General features: G+C 33.0%; 2 protein-coding genes across 2 annotated transcripts in view; both read right to left on the minus strand.

Moving 5' to 3' along the window:
• Nucleotides 1-17,848, minus strand: part of LOC141507858 (olfactory receptor 52B2-like) — a 44,818-nt gene that overhangs the window by 19,522 nt on the left and 7,448 nt on the right. The window lies entirely within an intron of this gene.
• Nucleotides 8,075-9,028, minus strand: LOC141507863 (olfactory receptor 52Z1P-like). The gene has a single exon (XM_074215937.1). It carries the CDS (start codon nucleotides 9,026-9,028, stop codon nucleotides 8,075-8,077), a length of 954 nt encoding a protein of 317 aa, XP_074072038.1.

Genomic DNA, 17,848 nt, shown 5'->3' on the forward strand with positions numbered 1-17,848 from the left:
CTTCTCTGAATATGGATAGTGTTTTCCATCACAAGTCTTTGTGAATTGTCTTTGATTATTGTTCTGCTGAAATGAACAAGTCCATCATAGTTGATCTTTACTCAATGTTGCTATTAGTGTTGTGTAATGTTCTTCTGGCTCTGCTTACTTCACTCAGCATCAGTTCTTGCAAGGCCTTCCATGATATTCTGAAGTCCCATCCCTCTGATTTCTTATAAAACAATAATGTTTCATCACATTCTTCCTCTACAATTTGCTCAACCATTTACCAATTGATGGACATCCCTTCAATTTTCAGTTCTTTGTCAGTACAAAAAAGAACTGCTATAAATGTTTTTGTATTTGTAGGCATTTTTTTTATCATTTTTTATGATCTCTTTGGGATACAGACCTAGTAATGAAATTGCTGGGTCAAATTGTATGCACAACTTTTATTGTCCTTTGGGCATAATTTCAAATTGCTCTCCAGAAAGATTGAATCAGTTGAAAACTCCATCAACAATGTATCAGTGTCCCAGTTTTCTCACATCCCTCCAACATTGGTCATTTTCCCCTTTTAGTCATATTAACCAATCTAATAAATGTGAGGGGGTATTTCAGAGTTATTTCAATTTGCATTTCTCCCAATAATGATTCAGAACATTTAGAGTATAGATATCTTTAATTTCTTCTTCTGAAAATTTCCTTTTTTTTCTAAAGACACACAGCAAAATATTTATTACAGGAAAGAAAATAAACATCCCCAAATTGGTGATTTGCTGTAATGTAACAATACTGAACTATAGGGAAGGCTGAATATGATGATTACAAGGAAATAATGTAGAAATCTATATGAACTGATGAAGAATGAAATAAGCAGTCAAAACAACAACATACACTATAATTACAACAATGTAAACAAAAAGGACAGCCACACACACAAAATCAAAAGTGAATGTTGCAAAATTATAAAGACCATACATGACTTTAAACAAAATATATGGGAAACAAAATATATGGGAAATAAACACTCCTTTGCAGAGGTGAGAGGCCCTCAAGTATTGTACATTGCACATATTTTCAGACTTTTTCTATGTGTTGATCACTTATGCTGATTTTTTACTCTTCCTTTTCTTTTTCTGCCTTTAATAAAATACTATATTTTATATGTATAGTTCCTTGGCAGGAGAAGGGATTTTAGGATAAACTGTATGAAATGAAAAAGACAAAATGCAACCATAAAAATAAAATTATAAAATATAAATGTTTCTTAATTACCAATTCTAATTCATTCAATTTCTTTTTCTTTTCTTACTGCTAGAGATAACATTTCTAATACAATATTGATGGTAGTAGTGCCTCCTTGTTTCACCCCTGATCTTATTGGGAATACTTCTAGCTTATTATCCCCATTGCATATAATGCTTGCTGATTGTTTTAGTTAGATTCTGCTTATTATTTTAAGAAACATGGCATTTATTTCTATTCTTTCTTAGTGTTTTAATAGGAATGAGTGCTGTATTTTTTTAAAACCTTTTCCAGCATCTATTGAGATAATCATATGATTTCTGTTGTTATTGATATGGTCATTATGCTGATATTGAACCAACTCTGCATTACTGGTGTTTTATCATAGTGTTTTATCCTAGTGATAATTTGTTGTAACTGCTTTGATAATATTTTATTTAAATTTTTGCATTCATATTCATTAGGGAAATTCATTTATAATGTACTTTCTTCATTTTGACTCTTCCTAGTTCAGGTATCAGTATCACACTGGTAACACAGAAGGAATTTGACAGACATCCTTCATCTATTTTTTCAAATAGTTCATATAGAATTGGAACCATTTGCTCTTTGAATAATTCCATTGTGAATTCCATTATGAATCTATTTGGACCAGGATATTTTTTCATAGGTAGTTCATTCTTGACTTGTTCAATTTCTTTTTCTGAGATTGGGTTATTTAAGTATCTAATTTCCTCTTCTTTTGCCCAGGGTACTTTATGTCATTGCACATATTCATCCATTTCACTTAGATTGTCAAATTTACTGGCATGCATTTGGGAAAAATAATTCCAAATTATTGTTTTAATTTCTTATTCATTGGTGGTGAATTCACCTTTTTCATTTCTGATACCATACTAGTAATTTGATTTTCTTCTTTCTTGTAATTAATCAAATTGACCAAAGGTTTATCTATTTTATTGACTTTTTCATAAACTAACTCTTGGTTTTATTTACACCTTTAATTTTCAGAATTTCTAATGTGGTATTTAATTAAGTATTTTTAATTTGTTCTCCTTTATTTAGATGCATGCTCCATTTATTGATCTCTATTTTAGTCAAGTAAGCATTTAGAAATATAATAATTCTCCTAATAACTACTTTGGCTGTATTTCATAAGTTTTAGAATGTTTTCTCATTATTGTCATTGCCTTGGATGAAATTATCAATTCTTTTGATGATTTGTTGTTTGATCCTCTCATCCTTTAAAATCAAGTTCTTTAGTTTTCAATTAGTTTTAGGTCTATCTCTCATGGCCCTTTATTGCACAAGTTTTCTATTGCATCATGATTTGTAAATGATGCATTCAATATTTCAGTAAATTTTTGTGGGACATGTGCCACAGATAAAAAAGGATATATTCCTTTATTTCCTCATTCAATTTTCTCCAGAGGGCTATCATATCTTAGTTTTCTAACATTCTATTCACCTCCTTAACCTTCTTCTTGTTTATGTCATTGTTAGATTTATCTAATCATGAGAGAAGGAGGATGAGGACCCCACCAGTAAAGTTTTGCTGTCTATATGTTCTTATAACTCATTCAGCTTCTCTTCTAATAATTTAGATGCTATACCATTTAATGCATTCACATTTAATACTGTTTGTTTTATTGTCTATGGTACCTTTTGGAGGATGTAGTTTCCTTCCTTATTTCTTCAAAAGGTTTGTTTCTTCATTTGCTTTTTCTGAGATAAGGATTGCTTCCCCTGCATTTTTCATTTCAGCTGAAGTATAATATATTCTGTTCCAGCCTTTTTGCCTTTACTCTGTGTGTATCTCTGCTACAAATGTGTTTCTTATAAACAGTGCATTGTAGGATTTTGGTTTTTAATTCACTTTGCTATCCAATTCTGCTTTATGGGATAGTTCATCCCATTCCCATTTTTAGAATAATTATTAGCTCCTTGATACCTCCATGATATCTCCACTCTATTTGCATTTTTCTCCTCCTTTCACCTAGTCCTTCCTACCCAGCAACATGGGATGATGATCAACTATGATGCACTTGTTTTACTAATGATGTATTTTATTTTATTTTGTATAAACTTTATAAAATATTATTTTAATTTTAAATCATGCATATATGGTTTCCAACATACATCTTTTTAAAAATGTTTTTGACTTCCCCATTTTTCTATTTCCTTTGCTTCTTTCCTCTTTCCCCAGAGCAGTAAGTAATCTGATACCCACATACAATTGCATTCAATACATTTCCATATCAGTCATGTGCAAAAGAAGAATCAGAATTAAAGAATAAAATTGAAAAAAAGAAAAAAAGCATAAAATGAGTTTTTATTCAAAGATTTAAAAAATGTTTTATTTATTTTTCCAACTATATGCAACAATATTTTTAATCAATCATTTTTTTCAAGGTTTTGAATTTTACATTTTCTCCCTCCTCCTCCTGACAGAAAGCAGGGGGGCTCTACATTTATAATGATGATAAAAAATAGATCCATATTGATCACATTTTGAAAGAAGAATCAAATCCTAGTGGAAGAGAACATTAGAGAGAAAGAAAATGACATAATATAAAAGACAACTTTCAAAAATTGAAGATAATAAGCTTTAGGATTCATTTAAACTCTATAGTTTGCTCTTTGAATATGGATGGCAGTTTTCATTATAAGTCTTTTAAAATTGTCTTTGATTATTATACTGTTGAAATGAACAAGTCTATCATGGTTGATCATCACCCCACATTATTGTTAGTGTGTATAATGTTCTTCTAGTTCCTCTTATTTCATTCCACATCAATTCATGCATGTCTTTTCCAGATTTTTCTGAAATTCCACCCCTTCAATGAGGTATTTTACATTTTGTTCTATTTTTTCCCTTGTTTTGAATCAGTTTAACAGATTCTTAGTATTTCATGAAATCATTATCTTCTATTAGTCCCAATCTATTTTTCAGGGAGATATTTTCTCCCTTTAACTTTTGTATCTCCTTTTCCAATTGGTCAATCCTATTTTTTAAAGGAGTTGTTTTCTTTTTCCATCTGCCCAATTGTGTTTTTGAGGGAATTATTTTTTATTTTGCATTTGTCCATTTGTATATTTACAGGATTTGTCTTCTTCTGTAAGAAGATCTCAGAAAAAGAAATTGAGCAAATCAAGAATGAACTACCTAAGAAAAAATGTCCTGGTCCAAATAGATTCACAATGGAATTCACAATGGAATCATTCAAAGGATCTGTAAGATGTTAATTTTCTCTTACGTACCTTTTCCCATTTTTTTCTGTTTGGTTTTCAAACTTCTTTCTGATCTCTTCTAAGAACTATTTCTGGGATGGAGACCAATTCATATTCTCTCTGAAGCTTCACATAATAACACACTTTCTTTTCTCCTTTTCTTATGTAGTATCCTTATTTCCAAGGTAACATTCAATAGACTGCTTTGTGCTATTTTTTTTCATCATTTTGGGATTTGTTAGTTTTTCCTAGGGTCTTATGTTGGGGGAGGGGTTTGTTCACAGACCTTCTGTGTTGAGAACCCTGGAGACCTCAATTACTGGTATGTCAGGCTCCAAATGGTTAACATTTGCTTGCTCTTCTTCTTCATTTTTCTCATATGCTTTGATTTAATCACTTAACGGGCATTGTCTCAGTCAAATTGAAACCTGTTGAAGACCTATGCTTAAAAAGATCAAGGTCTCCCACTACAACCAGGGTCATCTCCAATCATCCTAATTTATTTTTTTCCTCTAGATGGAGAATGATGGAGATGACTCTAGAGAATAAAGTAAGGTTGGTCACTTGGCACAACCCTTCCTCACTTAAATCCAATTTGCTTTCATGTCATAGTGTTACCTCCTTGATACAATGGTTCTGTTCAAAAAACAGAGCACAAACAACAACAACAATAACAATTTCATATCTAACAGAGTACCTGGATGGTACTGGAATGAACACAAAAATTATTTGACAGATCTTGCGCTGTTTCTGTCTCTCTCTCGTTCTTAGTCTCTCTCATCTTCTTTCCCTTTTTTATTTCTGATTATCTATTATTTTCTCACTGTATCTCTCTCTGCCTTTGATTCTGCTTATGTCTCTCTACATCTGCCCCCCCATCCTTCCCTGTTTCTCACTTTCCCTACTAAATTTAGTTCAAGTGCTACCTCTTCTTTCCTATTTCCTGTCTATCCCCATTGAAAAAGTTTTTATTTACTTTTATTATTTTTAACATTACATATATACATATATATATATATATATATATTTCTCTAAGTAAAATATAAGTACCTAATTGCAAGACCCATTTTGTTTTTGAACTTTCATACTCAGTATCTAGTATAGTACCTGGAAAATAGAAGGCACTTAATAAGAGTTGAGCTGCTTAAGGATTGAGGTGTTTGAAATTATAATTTGGAGGGATTAATGCCTACCCTCAGAATGAATTGTAAATTTGAGAAAATCAGAAATGCTGAGAGGTCTATGAGGCATCTGCATGCTCAATTTGCTGTAAGCTGCTATGGCTCAAGATTTGAGGTCCACTTGATGGTTCCCTCAAGAAAAATCTACCTAGTGATAGGTTCTCCAGCTCAGACCTTGCTGGAGAAATATTGTGCCTCAATGGTTCATGATAGTCAACTGCATGCAGATGTTTCAAATATGGCACAGAAGATGGACAAAAATAGAAAGCTGCAGTTATCAGTGGCTGCCTCCTCCCTTCCAGTTCTATAATTGAGCATCAATCAAAACTCAATTAGACAATTCCTTCAACAACTCTAATTGAATCCACCAGTCTCCTTATAATTAGGAGAAAAGGATTAATTTCAAGGTACCAGAGTAATCACATAAAGGAGAAACAAAGGAGCTCTTATGAAAGAAACATCAAAGAATGAGCTCAACTATCTTGTGTGAAATAATTTGTTGACAAAATATTCTCCTGGGGTTTCTTCTAAAGAATTGCATATATATATATATATATATATATATATGCATATATATATATATACAATAAACACAAATATGTATGTGTATATATATAAATAGCATGTGTGACAACACACAAATATATGTATATATATATATATATATATATATATATATATATATATATATATATATTGTTTCTCTATTGCCTCACCATTGACACTATTAATATTTGTGGTCTTATTCATTCCACCTATGATATTCCATAAAATCACAAGCATTACACCCAGAAAATAAAAAGTCAGTTTAACAGATTTATAAAGGAGATCCTCAGAATCATTGAAGGACTCCACCTTCCTAGCTGTATATCCTTTAAATTTCAATCAGCCTTTGTTTCCTTATCCATAAAATGAGATTGTGAAGATCAAATGATAGAATATCTGTAAAGTTCTTTGTCTGTCTTAAAGTATGATATGAACTTCAGTTATATAATTATTAAATAGTTTCATCTCTTCATAATTCATTGAAGACCAAGGACAGTCATCTTCAGAGCATTTTAGAAATGCCAAATATTTTCTCATATTTTCTATGAGGGGCATAGACTCAGAGATTAAGTTGGAAGAGACATCAGAAGCCACCTAGTTTAACCCCTTCATTTTAAAGGCTCATGGAGATCATATAACTTATTCAAGGTCATACAGGTAGTAAGGCTCAGAGAAAAGAATTGAACTAGATCCTCAGCTCCAGAGCTAGTACTCTTTCCACTATACTAGGACTGCTTAACTCTTTATCTCCCATAAATCCCTATCTTTCAGACCATGAATGAGACTTGTCTTTCCTTACTTCTTTAGCTTACATGCATGTTCCTGGATAGCAACTAGCTAAAGCAGAGTTCTCAGATATCTCAACAAAATACTAGATAATCAATATCTATTTTGTTTTATTAAATAGATGATTGGAGCTTAAATAAACTGTTCAGGGATAAAGTAAAAAAGAACCTTGAAGATCTAGAAATAAATATTTACAGAAGATAGGTTTCTTCTCCAAAAGTAACTGAAATCTAGTGATGGTGGAAAGGGAATGTTATATCTTTTCTGCCCCTACCCAGTTTGGGTTTAATGGGTTTCCTAGTAATTCTATGATTCTGCTTATCTATGTATACATTTATTTATTTATTTGTTTGTTTGTTTGTTTGCTTGTTTATTTAATGTGTTACTATCAATCAGGTACCAAGCTAGGCAAAGTAGAGAATGTAAGGAAAATCAAGAAATGATCTGGTCTTAAGGAGTTGGTATAACCCAGGAGGTGACATAAGACACATACAAAAACAAATTTGAGTGAGTTTTATACATGCATGAAGAATATACCAAGGTTTGTGGTTGTTCTGAGAAGGATAAGATGACTGTGAAGCAAAAGAATCATAAAAAAACAAAACATCATAGAAGAAGTGACATTTGATCCAATTTTGAAGGATGGGTATAACTCGAATGCTTTGGCAAAGAAGGAAGGTAATTCTAAAAATAGAGAAAAGTATGAACAAATAAAAAAGCAAATTATGGTGTATACTCATGGAAAAACAAGTGAATCTTTTCACTATATTTATGCAAATTACTAGAGTAAGAATATGATGCCAGATTGAAGAGAAATTCAGGGTAAAAATCATGAAAGATATTGAATGCTTCATAATTCTATTAGGCAAAGAGAAACTTTGGAGGTTTCTGAATCAGGAGCTTGGTACCATTCTCATTTTTGCCTTTTCTGTCAAAATTTTCCTCTTTATAATTAACATTATTTATTGTGATTAGATCTAGTCTATAAGATTAATTACACACACAAAAGGAATAAACTTTGATACTACAATCTTTACAAAAATTGGGGATAACTTTTTAGCCTCTCTAGTCCAGAGTAGCACACATAGAATATTTTAATTTGCCTAGTATTCCTGAACTTCTTCTTTACCACACCACAGGCCCAGCCTGGAGAGCCTCGATGTGACCAAACATCGAATCTGCTTGGTCCTGACACCATATATAATGGGATTCAATGCAGGAGGCACAACGACATAAAGATTTCCCAGTAGGATCCCACAATCAAGATTGCTAATTAGCACTGTTAGGTAGGCTGGTAGGTAGAACATGAGGATGACACACACATGTGAACTACAAGTTCCCAGAGCCTTCAACTGGGCATCACGGGATGGGAGTTGCAAGACAGCTCGAAGAATAAACACGTATGAAATAGAAATGAGAAAGACATCTAAACCTGTGGACAAGAATGATATCACCAGAGTATAAATGTTATTGGCAGTTATATCTGCACAGGCCAGTCTGGAAATCTTAGTTAGTTCACAGTAAGTGTCAGTAATGATGTTGTTTCCACAGAATGGCAGTCGTTCCACCAGAAAGACAAAAGGGGAGGTGATGACCAGGCCTCTGGCTACCGAAAATCCCATTATTTTCCTGATCACAGAGGGGGTCAGTATTATGGTGTATCTCAATGGAAAGCAAATGGCCACAAAGCGGTCAAATGCCATGGCCAAAAGGATTGTTGATTCCATGACAAAGATGAAAATGACAAAAAACATCTGGGCAATGCAGGCCTGGAAAGTAATAGATTCAGCATGAAACCAGAAGAGAGTCAGCATCTTGGGCATAATGGTGTTGGAGAGCAAGAAGTCTGTCATAGCCAACATGGCCAGGAAGAGATACATAGGTTCATGGAGACTGTGCTCCATCCAGATAAGTATGATCAACAAGGAGTTACCTCCAAGTGCCACCACATACATGGTGCAGAAGGGGATGGAAAACCAAAACTGAATTTTCTCCAGTCCTGGAATGGCCTTAAAAATGAAGACAGCTGGGTGGAAGGTGTAATTAGTGTAATCCATGACAGCCATCAGGGAACAGATGAGGATTTGCTTATTCCTCTCACTCCCAGGCTTTGTCACCTAAAAAATAATGATCTCAGGTTTAGTAATAATCCTGATATCCAAAAGCTATAGACAATAATGTGGGAAAACTTTTTTCTGTGGTCCTGACTAGACCTGCCTGAAAGATAGGTAGGAAGGGAGAAAGCATGTTTCAATGTGTCACCTGGGAGAAATCTGCAAAGTGACTGGAGTTGATCATTGCAGGTAGAAGAAATTTGTACTTTCCTTATGCTCTCTCATCTCTGCTCTGTAATGACCAGAGAAAACTCAAGACTTAGGGTCAGTCAAACTCAGGACATTGGCTGTGAAATAGGAAAATATTCAGTCATCCCATTATGTGTTAGGGTGAGCAGATATGAGACAAGCAAGTTTTGGTATTGAAAAATGGTAACTAATAATCAAGGGACTCATGGTCCTAATGGATGAGATAAAAACATAACCTTAATAAAATAGGAAAAGAAATTGAACTTCATAAAAAGTAAAAGTGGACCAAAATTGGTTAGCATTTTTTCCAGTAAACCTTTCAAAAGAGAAAAGGACAAGTCGTGATCTAATCCAAAAGCTGAACAGAAATCCATTGTAAAATATTGCCAATAAATGATATATATATATATAAAATTGCCAATAAATGCATATATATATATATACACACACACATTTACACATGCACACACATACACACACACATATATGTATGTATATATGCACTTTTCTCCCACCATTTCTTTCACAACTTCTCAAATACCGAGCTAGTTCTGTCAATGCAAACCTCAATCTGACCATCCATGTATACATCCCAGGAAAGCAAAGTAAATGAACTTTTTCATAACATTCTGTATTTCTCCATTTGCTATTATCAATGATTCCACATAGTTATGGTGTGGTGATGCCTGGTGGAGAACCTTTGTTTTGTTGATGTTAATTGTCAGGCCAAAATTAGCTCAGGCAGCAGAGAATCCTTCCATATTTTCTGTCACCTTTGCTTCAGAGGCTTCATTGAGTTCACAATAAGTTGTGAACAAAATATATTGCATTAACTATTCCTTCACCTTAGTTTTGGCTTGGAAACTTTCCAAGTTAAATAATTTACCATCAGTTGGTATCTGACCTGATTTTCATCCATTTTGAAGGTGCCTGACAACATTACTGAAAGCACCATGTCAGACATTATGGGAGCAAACACAGAACCCTGTTTCACTGCACTGATGACTGAAAAAGCATGAGTTTATCATGAAAGTTACATTTTCAAACACAGATTTTGTCATAATTTACAAAAGTGCTCAAAACTTACAGTATCAAAGGCCTTGGTCAGTAGATGAACATTGTGTACAGATCTCTGTTCAAGAACCAGTTGGATGAAGTTGGTTGAGTATGGTAGGTAGAGTGAGAATGCTTTTTCAGTAAGGATAAGGTTAAATGAGATGTCCTACAATTCTGAAATTCTGTAATTCTGTAATGTGGGATTGCATACTTATTGTTATACCAACTACCTCTGCTATCTTAGATAATTCACTTAGCTACTCTGGGTTTTGATGTTTTCCTTTAGAAAATGATGGTAATGGACTACAGGAAGAGATACTATGATATGATAGAGAGAAATACAGATTTAGAGTCTAAGAATTCCTGCTTTGCCACTTATATGACCTTAGTTACATGGTCTGTAAATTAAAGGATTAAAAAAAGATGATCTTTAATGTAATTATAATATCATCTCTAAAATGAGACTCAGCTTTAAGTCTGTGATCCTGCAGTTTCTATCCTACTTTTGATCTTTTCTGTATATATCCAAATTTGTTCATATTCTTTTTTAAATGCCGTACCTATTACTTACCAACATATATTAGGCATTATGTTAGATTGTTTTTACATCAACACATCAAGCCAATATTCTAGGGCAAAAATTTACAAAATTTCTTTGGGTTATGGCAAATAACTCAAATCTTCATTTCAAATATATAACTTGAATAATTTATCCCCCAATTTACCCTTTATTATGCTTTAATTTTTCTATCAACTCACATAATTTACAAAAGTAAATTCATATAAAAAGTACTTAATCAATGACTTCAAAGTTGAAATGCTGGAAGTGGTTGTGTGATGTCATTCTAATTAACTTGACTGTATCACTCAGAAGAATTTAACTTCATTTGCAGATGGGAGATAACAGATTCCTCCTATTTTTGTATGAGAGTTTCAAGTAAAGGTCTTAGAGGAATTTCACTATCTTACATTTTCTTTGAATATAATACATCAGTTTCATAATGACTAAGTGAATATTGTTGAATATTGGATAAAATGAATCCACATTGGGAATTTGATATCATAGGATGTTTATTTAAAGCACTGTTACAGTCATGAATGTAAACTTCTGTAGATAAGAAATAATATTCTAAGGGATACCAGTCATGAATCAAGTATATTTCAATAGATATGTGAAACTCAGAGTCAATTATACTTATAGTTTCCTCTTTAGCTAGAAGTTCATCCTTCTAAGAAATCCACTTGTCACTGAAGTATCTTACTTTATATTGAACTATCATGATATCACTGGCATGATTCCTAAATATGAGGCATGGTCAGAGTCTGTATTCTGCAGACTAAAGTAATACAGTAATCCCCAATGAGTATTATGAACCCAGGAAAAGGGAATATGACCACATTTATATGCTGGTGCCAGTTCAAACTAAATGGTGAGAGCCAATTGTTAAATTCTCAATGTGAACCTTAATATAGGAATAGCTCATTTTATTGCACTTCACTTTATTACTCATTGCAGACATTGCACTTTTTTTTACAAATTGAAGATGTATAGGCAACCCTGCATGCATCAAACAATTTTATGGGCACCAGGTTTTTTGACATGGGCTCATCTGTGTCACAATATTTCAAACTTTTTTATTATCCTGTCAGTGTAATCTCTGATCAATGATCTTGATATTACTACTGTGATTATTTTGGGATACCATGAATTGTGCCCCTATAATATGGCAAACAATAAATGTGGGTCATCTGACTCATCCCTTAACTCACCCTTCCCATGTCTCCCTCTCCTCAAGTCTCAATATTCTGACATGCACAATATTTAAATCAGACTAATAAGCCTACCATGGCCTCAAATGTGGGAAGAATTTTTTCCCAATTGATATTTTATTTTTCCAATTGCATATTATAAAAAATTTTCAACATTCATTCATCCACATACATATTTTTAAGTTACATAATTTCCTTCCACCCCCCTCCCCTCAGTGGTGAATAGTCTGGTGAATATTGTACATACACATTTGTGTTTAACATATTTACAGATTAGTCATTTTCTTATGAGGAATTAGAATTAAGGAAAAAGAAAACCATGAGATAGGAAAGAAAAACATGAGAAATTTAAAAAAAGTGAATGTAGTGTTTAGATTCTGTAGGATTTTTTTGATTTTTTTTATTCCTCTAGATGGGGATAGCAATGTCCATAGCAGGTCTCCTAGGGTTGCCCTAGCTTTGAACTGCTGAGAGGAGCTGCATCTATCAAAGTTGATTAGCTCACAAGGTTGTTGTTAATGTGTACAAGGTTCTCTTGATTCTGCTCCCTTCCCTCAACATCAGTTCCTGTAATTTGTTCCATGCTTCTCCAGGGCCCAACCATTCATGATTTCTTATAGAACTATACTCCATAACATTCATATATCATAAATTGTTCCCTAATTGATGGGCAACCCCTTAATTTCCAATTCTTTGCCAATTCAAAAAGAGCTGCTATGAATAATCTGAAACATGTGGGACTTTTCCCATTTTTTATGATTTCTGTAGGATATAGTCCTGGTATTGGTGTTGCTGGATCAAAGGTATGCTAAGTTATGGCCTCTAAATTTTAAGAGAAAGGAGGAATGAATTCATGTGGCAAACTTCATTATTGTCTTCTTTTAAGAAACTGGCATAGCCAACTTTCAGCAATCACTACCCTGGGCAGTCAGCAGGCATCAACATCATGGCAAAACCCTCTACCAGCAAAAAGATTTTGAATTTCTGAAGGCTCGGATGATGGCTAGCTGTTTTTAGCAATAAAGTATTTTTAAGTAAGGTTTGTACGTTGTTTTTATAGATATAATATTGCACAATTAAAAGGCTACTTTAAAGTGTGAACTTAACTTTTATATGCACTGAGAAACAAAAAAATTGTTCCTCACTCTATTGTGATATTTATTTTATTGTGATTTAATATAATTAATTATGAATATTAGTTTTCTAATTACAAATTTTCAATATTTCCAAGATTTGCCTCTACTTTGGAAATTGACAGATGTTACAAATCAAGACTTTTTTTTTTTGCAGATTATCTAGACCTAAGTAGGTTATAGATAAAATATAAATAATGATGATCATACATAAAAGTTCATTGGTTTTTCTATCTTTCATGTTACAGCTCTGGATTCCTTATTCCAATTTCTTTCCTCTTCTGACTTAGGATTTGAAGGTGACAAACTAAAGTTGGGCATTGCAGCATGACTTTATTCTATATAAATAGCATTTCTTGTTTGCTTGTTACCGAATGGAGCAGAACTTTTATCTTCACTGCCAAGTCCTCAGGTCAGCTATATACTGAATAATACTCTATCCCTACTCTGCCCTTCATAGCAATTAACATCCCTCCTGATTATTAGTGGAATCAACCAAGTACTAAGAAAATCACTTGGTGTCTTGTAATGATTATAAAATAACGCATAGTATAACACAATATAATATAGGGACAATAGTTGTTTACTTCTTATAGAAATGTCTAGATTTGCTACAGGGTAATGAAATGTTTAGCAGCAGCAATTCTCAAAGATGGGGTATGACCTGAAAAATACAAGTCACTAAGGTATTGGAAATATAAGCCGTATATATAATGTAGAAAGGATGCTGGGCAAGTTTAACAACAGAAGTCATTGTTTAAACTTTCAAAATACTTTTCATATATTAGAATAAATGGTAAAAAAATAGACAATGTGAGTTACCCAAACTTGCCATAAACTAGTAAAAATGACTCAATTCAGCATGTTGGATATATCTGGTATGAAAGAAATGTGGGAAGGCATGGAATAGGATGGCATAGCATAAGAAGAAGTATATGAATCATAATTTATATGAGAATTCCAAAAGCAATCTTACAACACCATGTTAAGCATGATATTTTTATTTATATTTTCACTGGAATCAGGTTTATTTACCAGTTAGATTTTTAAATTAATTTTGACACCAGAAATCATAATTTGTGGCAGGCAATGTAATTAAAAATTCTCAGAACCTGGATTCAAAAAACTCAAGTTTAAATATTGCCTCCACCACTTGATAATGGCACGATAACGCCTCTGATGAGTCTCAGGGGCTCATCATCATTTTTTGTGATCCCTATTACTTTCCCAAGTCCCATCACTATTTTCCATTTTCCAGCTCTATCTTTTAATATTCTTCAGTAACTCTTCCCCCCATTGTCTTCTCCTCCTTATTTCTATTCCTACCCATTCATTTAATTTATACCTATCAGTAATTTGCCCTTGCCCATATGAGCTCCAAGCTCTCTTTTAGTTGAAGAAAGATGCATTACTCACCTCACTCCTAACCTTCTTGGATTTGTACCTCTGTCCAAAGGAGCTTGATCTCTCTATCCTTTATACTTCAAGCTTAGTAGTCCCAATGGGACTAGAGTCTTAGTAGTTACTTTCTCTCATGACTCAGAAAACTAGTCAGGATCTTTTTCCCTGTTGTGACTTATTATGAAGCATTGTATGCCCTGGATATCTTCAGTTGCATGAATACACTGGGAAAAAATATGTAATAAGGAATAGTGTGGGGCAAAGAAGGAATCTGGCACTCCAGTTCTTGTGTTTAGCTAATTCTATGCCATTTAATAATAGAAATAATTAACATTTATATAGTGCTTTGAGGTTTTCAAAATGTTTTACATTATTTCAGTTTGTCATCACAACAACCCTATGTTGTTTTTGCAATTATTATATCAGTTTTACAAATGAAGACATAAAATGGTTAGTCTCAGAATCACACAGTGAATAAATAACTGATGGTAAATTCACTTCCTTGCGGGACAGTCAATTTTCTTGTCAGGTTGGTCTTCCCCATTAATCATTTATTAAGGATAGAAGACTACCTTTTCCGGTGGGAAAATTGATATCTTAACCCAAACTAATAAGTAGAATATTGAACTCTGTCTAATAAAAGGAAATTAAATAAGGAAAAATGTAATATAAATATTATATTTGACTTTAATAAAGTAAATGTTTAAGTGAGAGATTAGAAAAATATGGTCAGGTAATCTTTAATCTGGGAGGAAAAAACCCCAACCTTAAGGTTTTAGAAGACTGAAAGATCAATGTTAACTAACAATATTATAAGATAGCTAAAGAAATTAATGCCACATTAAGACAGATTAGGCAAATATAGGTCTAATTAATTCAAAGGAAACAGGTGATAGAATCAAGATCCTTACTATTGAGAAAAACTTGCCTAATATATAATGCTCCCTCAAGGAATATCCAAGGAAATTAAGTAGGATGATGAGGAGACTGGACATTATTTCACATAAATATTAATGGAAAAAATTTGGTATATTTGGTATGGAAAAGTCCAGTCTTAGTAGGAACATAATAGTTTCAATCTAATACATTTGATAAAGGATAAATGTGTGCTCTATTGAACTTTAATACTTCTGTGGATGGAGTCATACTTCTCTATGGTAACCATTATCTCCAGACTTCAATTTACCATCCTCTACTACCCGCTCTGATGATGTACCATTATCATGGCATCATTCTCTTTGGATTTCCTTCCCTCTACCAGCTCTCAGAGAGGCTGCCTCACCACCTGACAGAAAGGTGAAGAATTAGAAGTGCTGATTAAGATAAATATTTTTGAATAAGGATAATGTGTGGATTTGTTTCTCTGAAGTAAGAATTTGATTAATGTTTATTGCCCTGACTTTATTATGCTTATCTGTTAATAAAAGCAATTAACAGTTATATAGTACTTTAAAGTACTTTACAAATACTATGTACTTTTCCCCTTACAAACCACAAAAGATTGATGTTTTTATTATTATCTCTATTTTGCAGATGAAGAAACTAAGGCAGATAAAAGTTGAGACACGTTTAGTGTCATACAATTAGTAATTAGTAAGTGTCCAGAATCATATGTGAACTCAGATCTTCCTGACTAGGTCTGGTGTTCTGTCCATAGCATTACCTAGCCATTTAGTTGCGAGAATATGTGTGTGTGTGTGTGTGTGTGTGTGTGTGTGTGTGTGTGTGTGTGTGTGTTGTTAATGTGAGAGAATTTGGAAAGAGAATGGAGAGGGAGTAGGAAGAGGGATTACCAAGAGGGATGCTAAAAAGGATTTTAAGTTTCAGGGAATTGTGATACAATTAAATGGTTACTGTCTTCTGTCTCCATATATACCATAGAAACTATCCACACTAATTCAGGAAGATATTCTCCACATTGTTTTGATTAGGAAGTAAGTAGGTAGGCAAGTTTGGTAGCTAGAGATGAGGCCTGACTGGAGTCAAGAAGACCTGAGTTCAAATCTTTGTCTGAGATATTTCCTTGCTATGTGATATCAGGTAAGTCAAGTCACCTTTGTCTGCCTCAGTTGCCTCATCTGCAAAATTGGGATAATTATAGGAACCCCATGATAGCACCTACATTAAGCTGATTAAATTATTCTGAAAGACAAGATGGAACTAATCCCAAAGAGTTATAAATCTGTGCATATTCCTACTTAGTCTGTATACTAAAAAGATTTTAAAAAGGAAGACTATTTTTACAAAAATTGTTTATAGCAGCTCTTTTTGTAGTAGCAAAGATTTGGAAATTGAAGAACTGTCCATCAAATGAGGAATTAGTGGATAAGTTGTGTTATATGATTATAATGGGATATAATTTTACTGTAAAACATGATGAGTAAGATGATTTCAGAAAAACCTAGGAAGGCTTACAGAAACTGATACAAAGTAAAGTGAGAAGAACCAAAAGAGCAGTCTCCCAAGTAATACAATATCATAAAATGATGCACCATAATGACACAAGAGAATTTGAAAATATTTTCGGTAAAAAATGCTGTCTACCTCCAGAGAATGAATTGATAGCATCTGAATGCAAATTGAAGCATACTATTTTTCCCTTTTTTCCCCTTTTCTGGGGACTGGTGTAAGGTTTGTTTTTCTTTCACAACATGATTAACATAAAAACATATTTCTCATGATTACAGATGTTACCTATATCAAATAGATGGCTGTCTCAGAGAAAGGAAAGGAGGAGGAGAGAATTTAAAACTTTTTTAAAAACTGAATGTTAAAAATGGCTTTTATGTGTCATTGCATGTAAATAAAATGTTATTTTAAGAAAAAAATCAGGAATTCTAAAGACCAAAATGAACTGAACCTTGTCCTGAATTTTAAATACAAAGTTTAAAAGGAGATTTAAAAACTAAAGTTGGAGTCAATTGAAATTAAATACAGGATAGGATCAAAGAATGACATGTCAGCCCCTTTGGATAAATGAAACAATGATAATAGGAGACAAAGAAAAACATAGCTATTCAAAAATTTTGTTTCTAGTGTCTTTAATAAGGACAAGGGAGAGTGTCTTTTATTTTTGGTACTTTTAGAACATTTCAGAGTGACTTCAATATAATAAGCACTTAACAAATGCATGATGAAAGCTGAGGTATGTGATTGTGGTAGAGGGCTATTGAGCTATGGGAAATAATGAGAAGGTGGTTTCCAGAAAAAAAAA

Source organism: Macrotis lagotis, chromosome 1 (genome assembly GCF_037893015.1).
Source record: "Macrotis lagotis isolate mMagLag1 chromosome 1, bilby.v1.9.chrom.fasta, whole genome shotgun sequence".
Classification (NCBI taxonomy): domain Eukaryota; kingdom Metazoa; phylum Chordata; class Mammalia; order Peramelemorphia; family Peramelidae; genus Macrotis; species Macrotis lagotis.

What these genes read in the sequence shown, in the direction of transcription:
- LOC141507863 (XM_074215937.1), bottom strand. Translation starts at nt 9,028, where the DNA reads ATGGATTACACTAATTACACCTTCCACCCAGCTGTCTTCATTTTTAAG.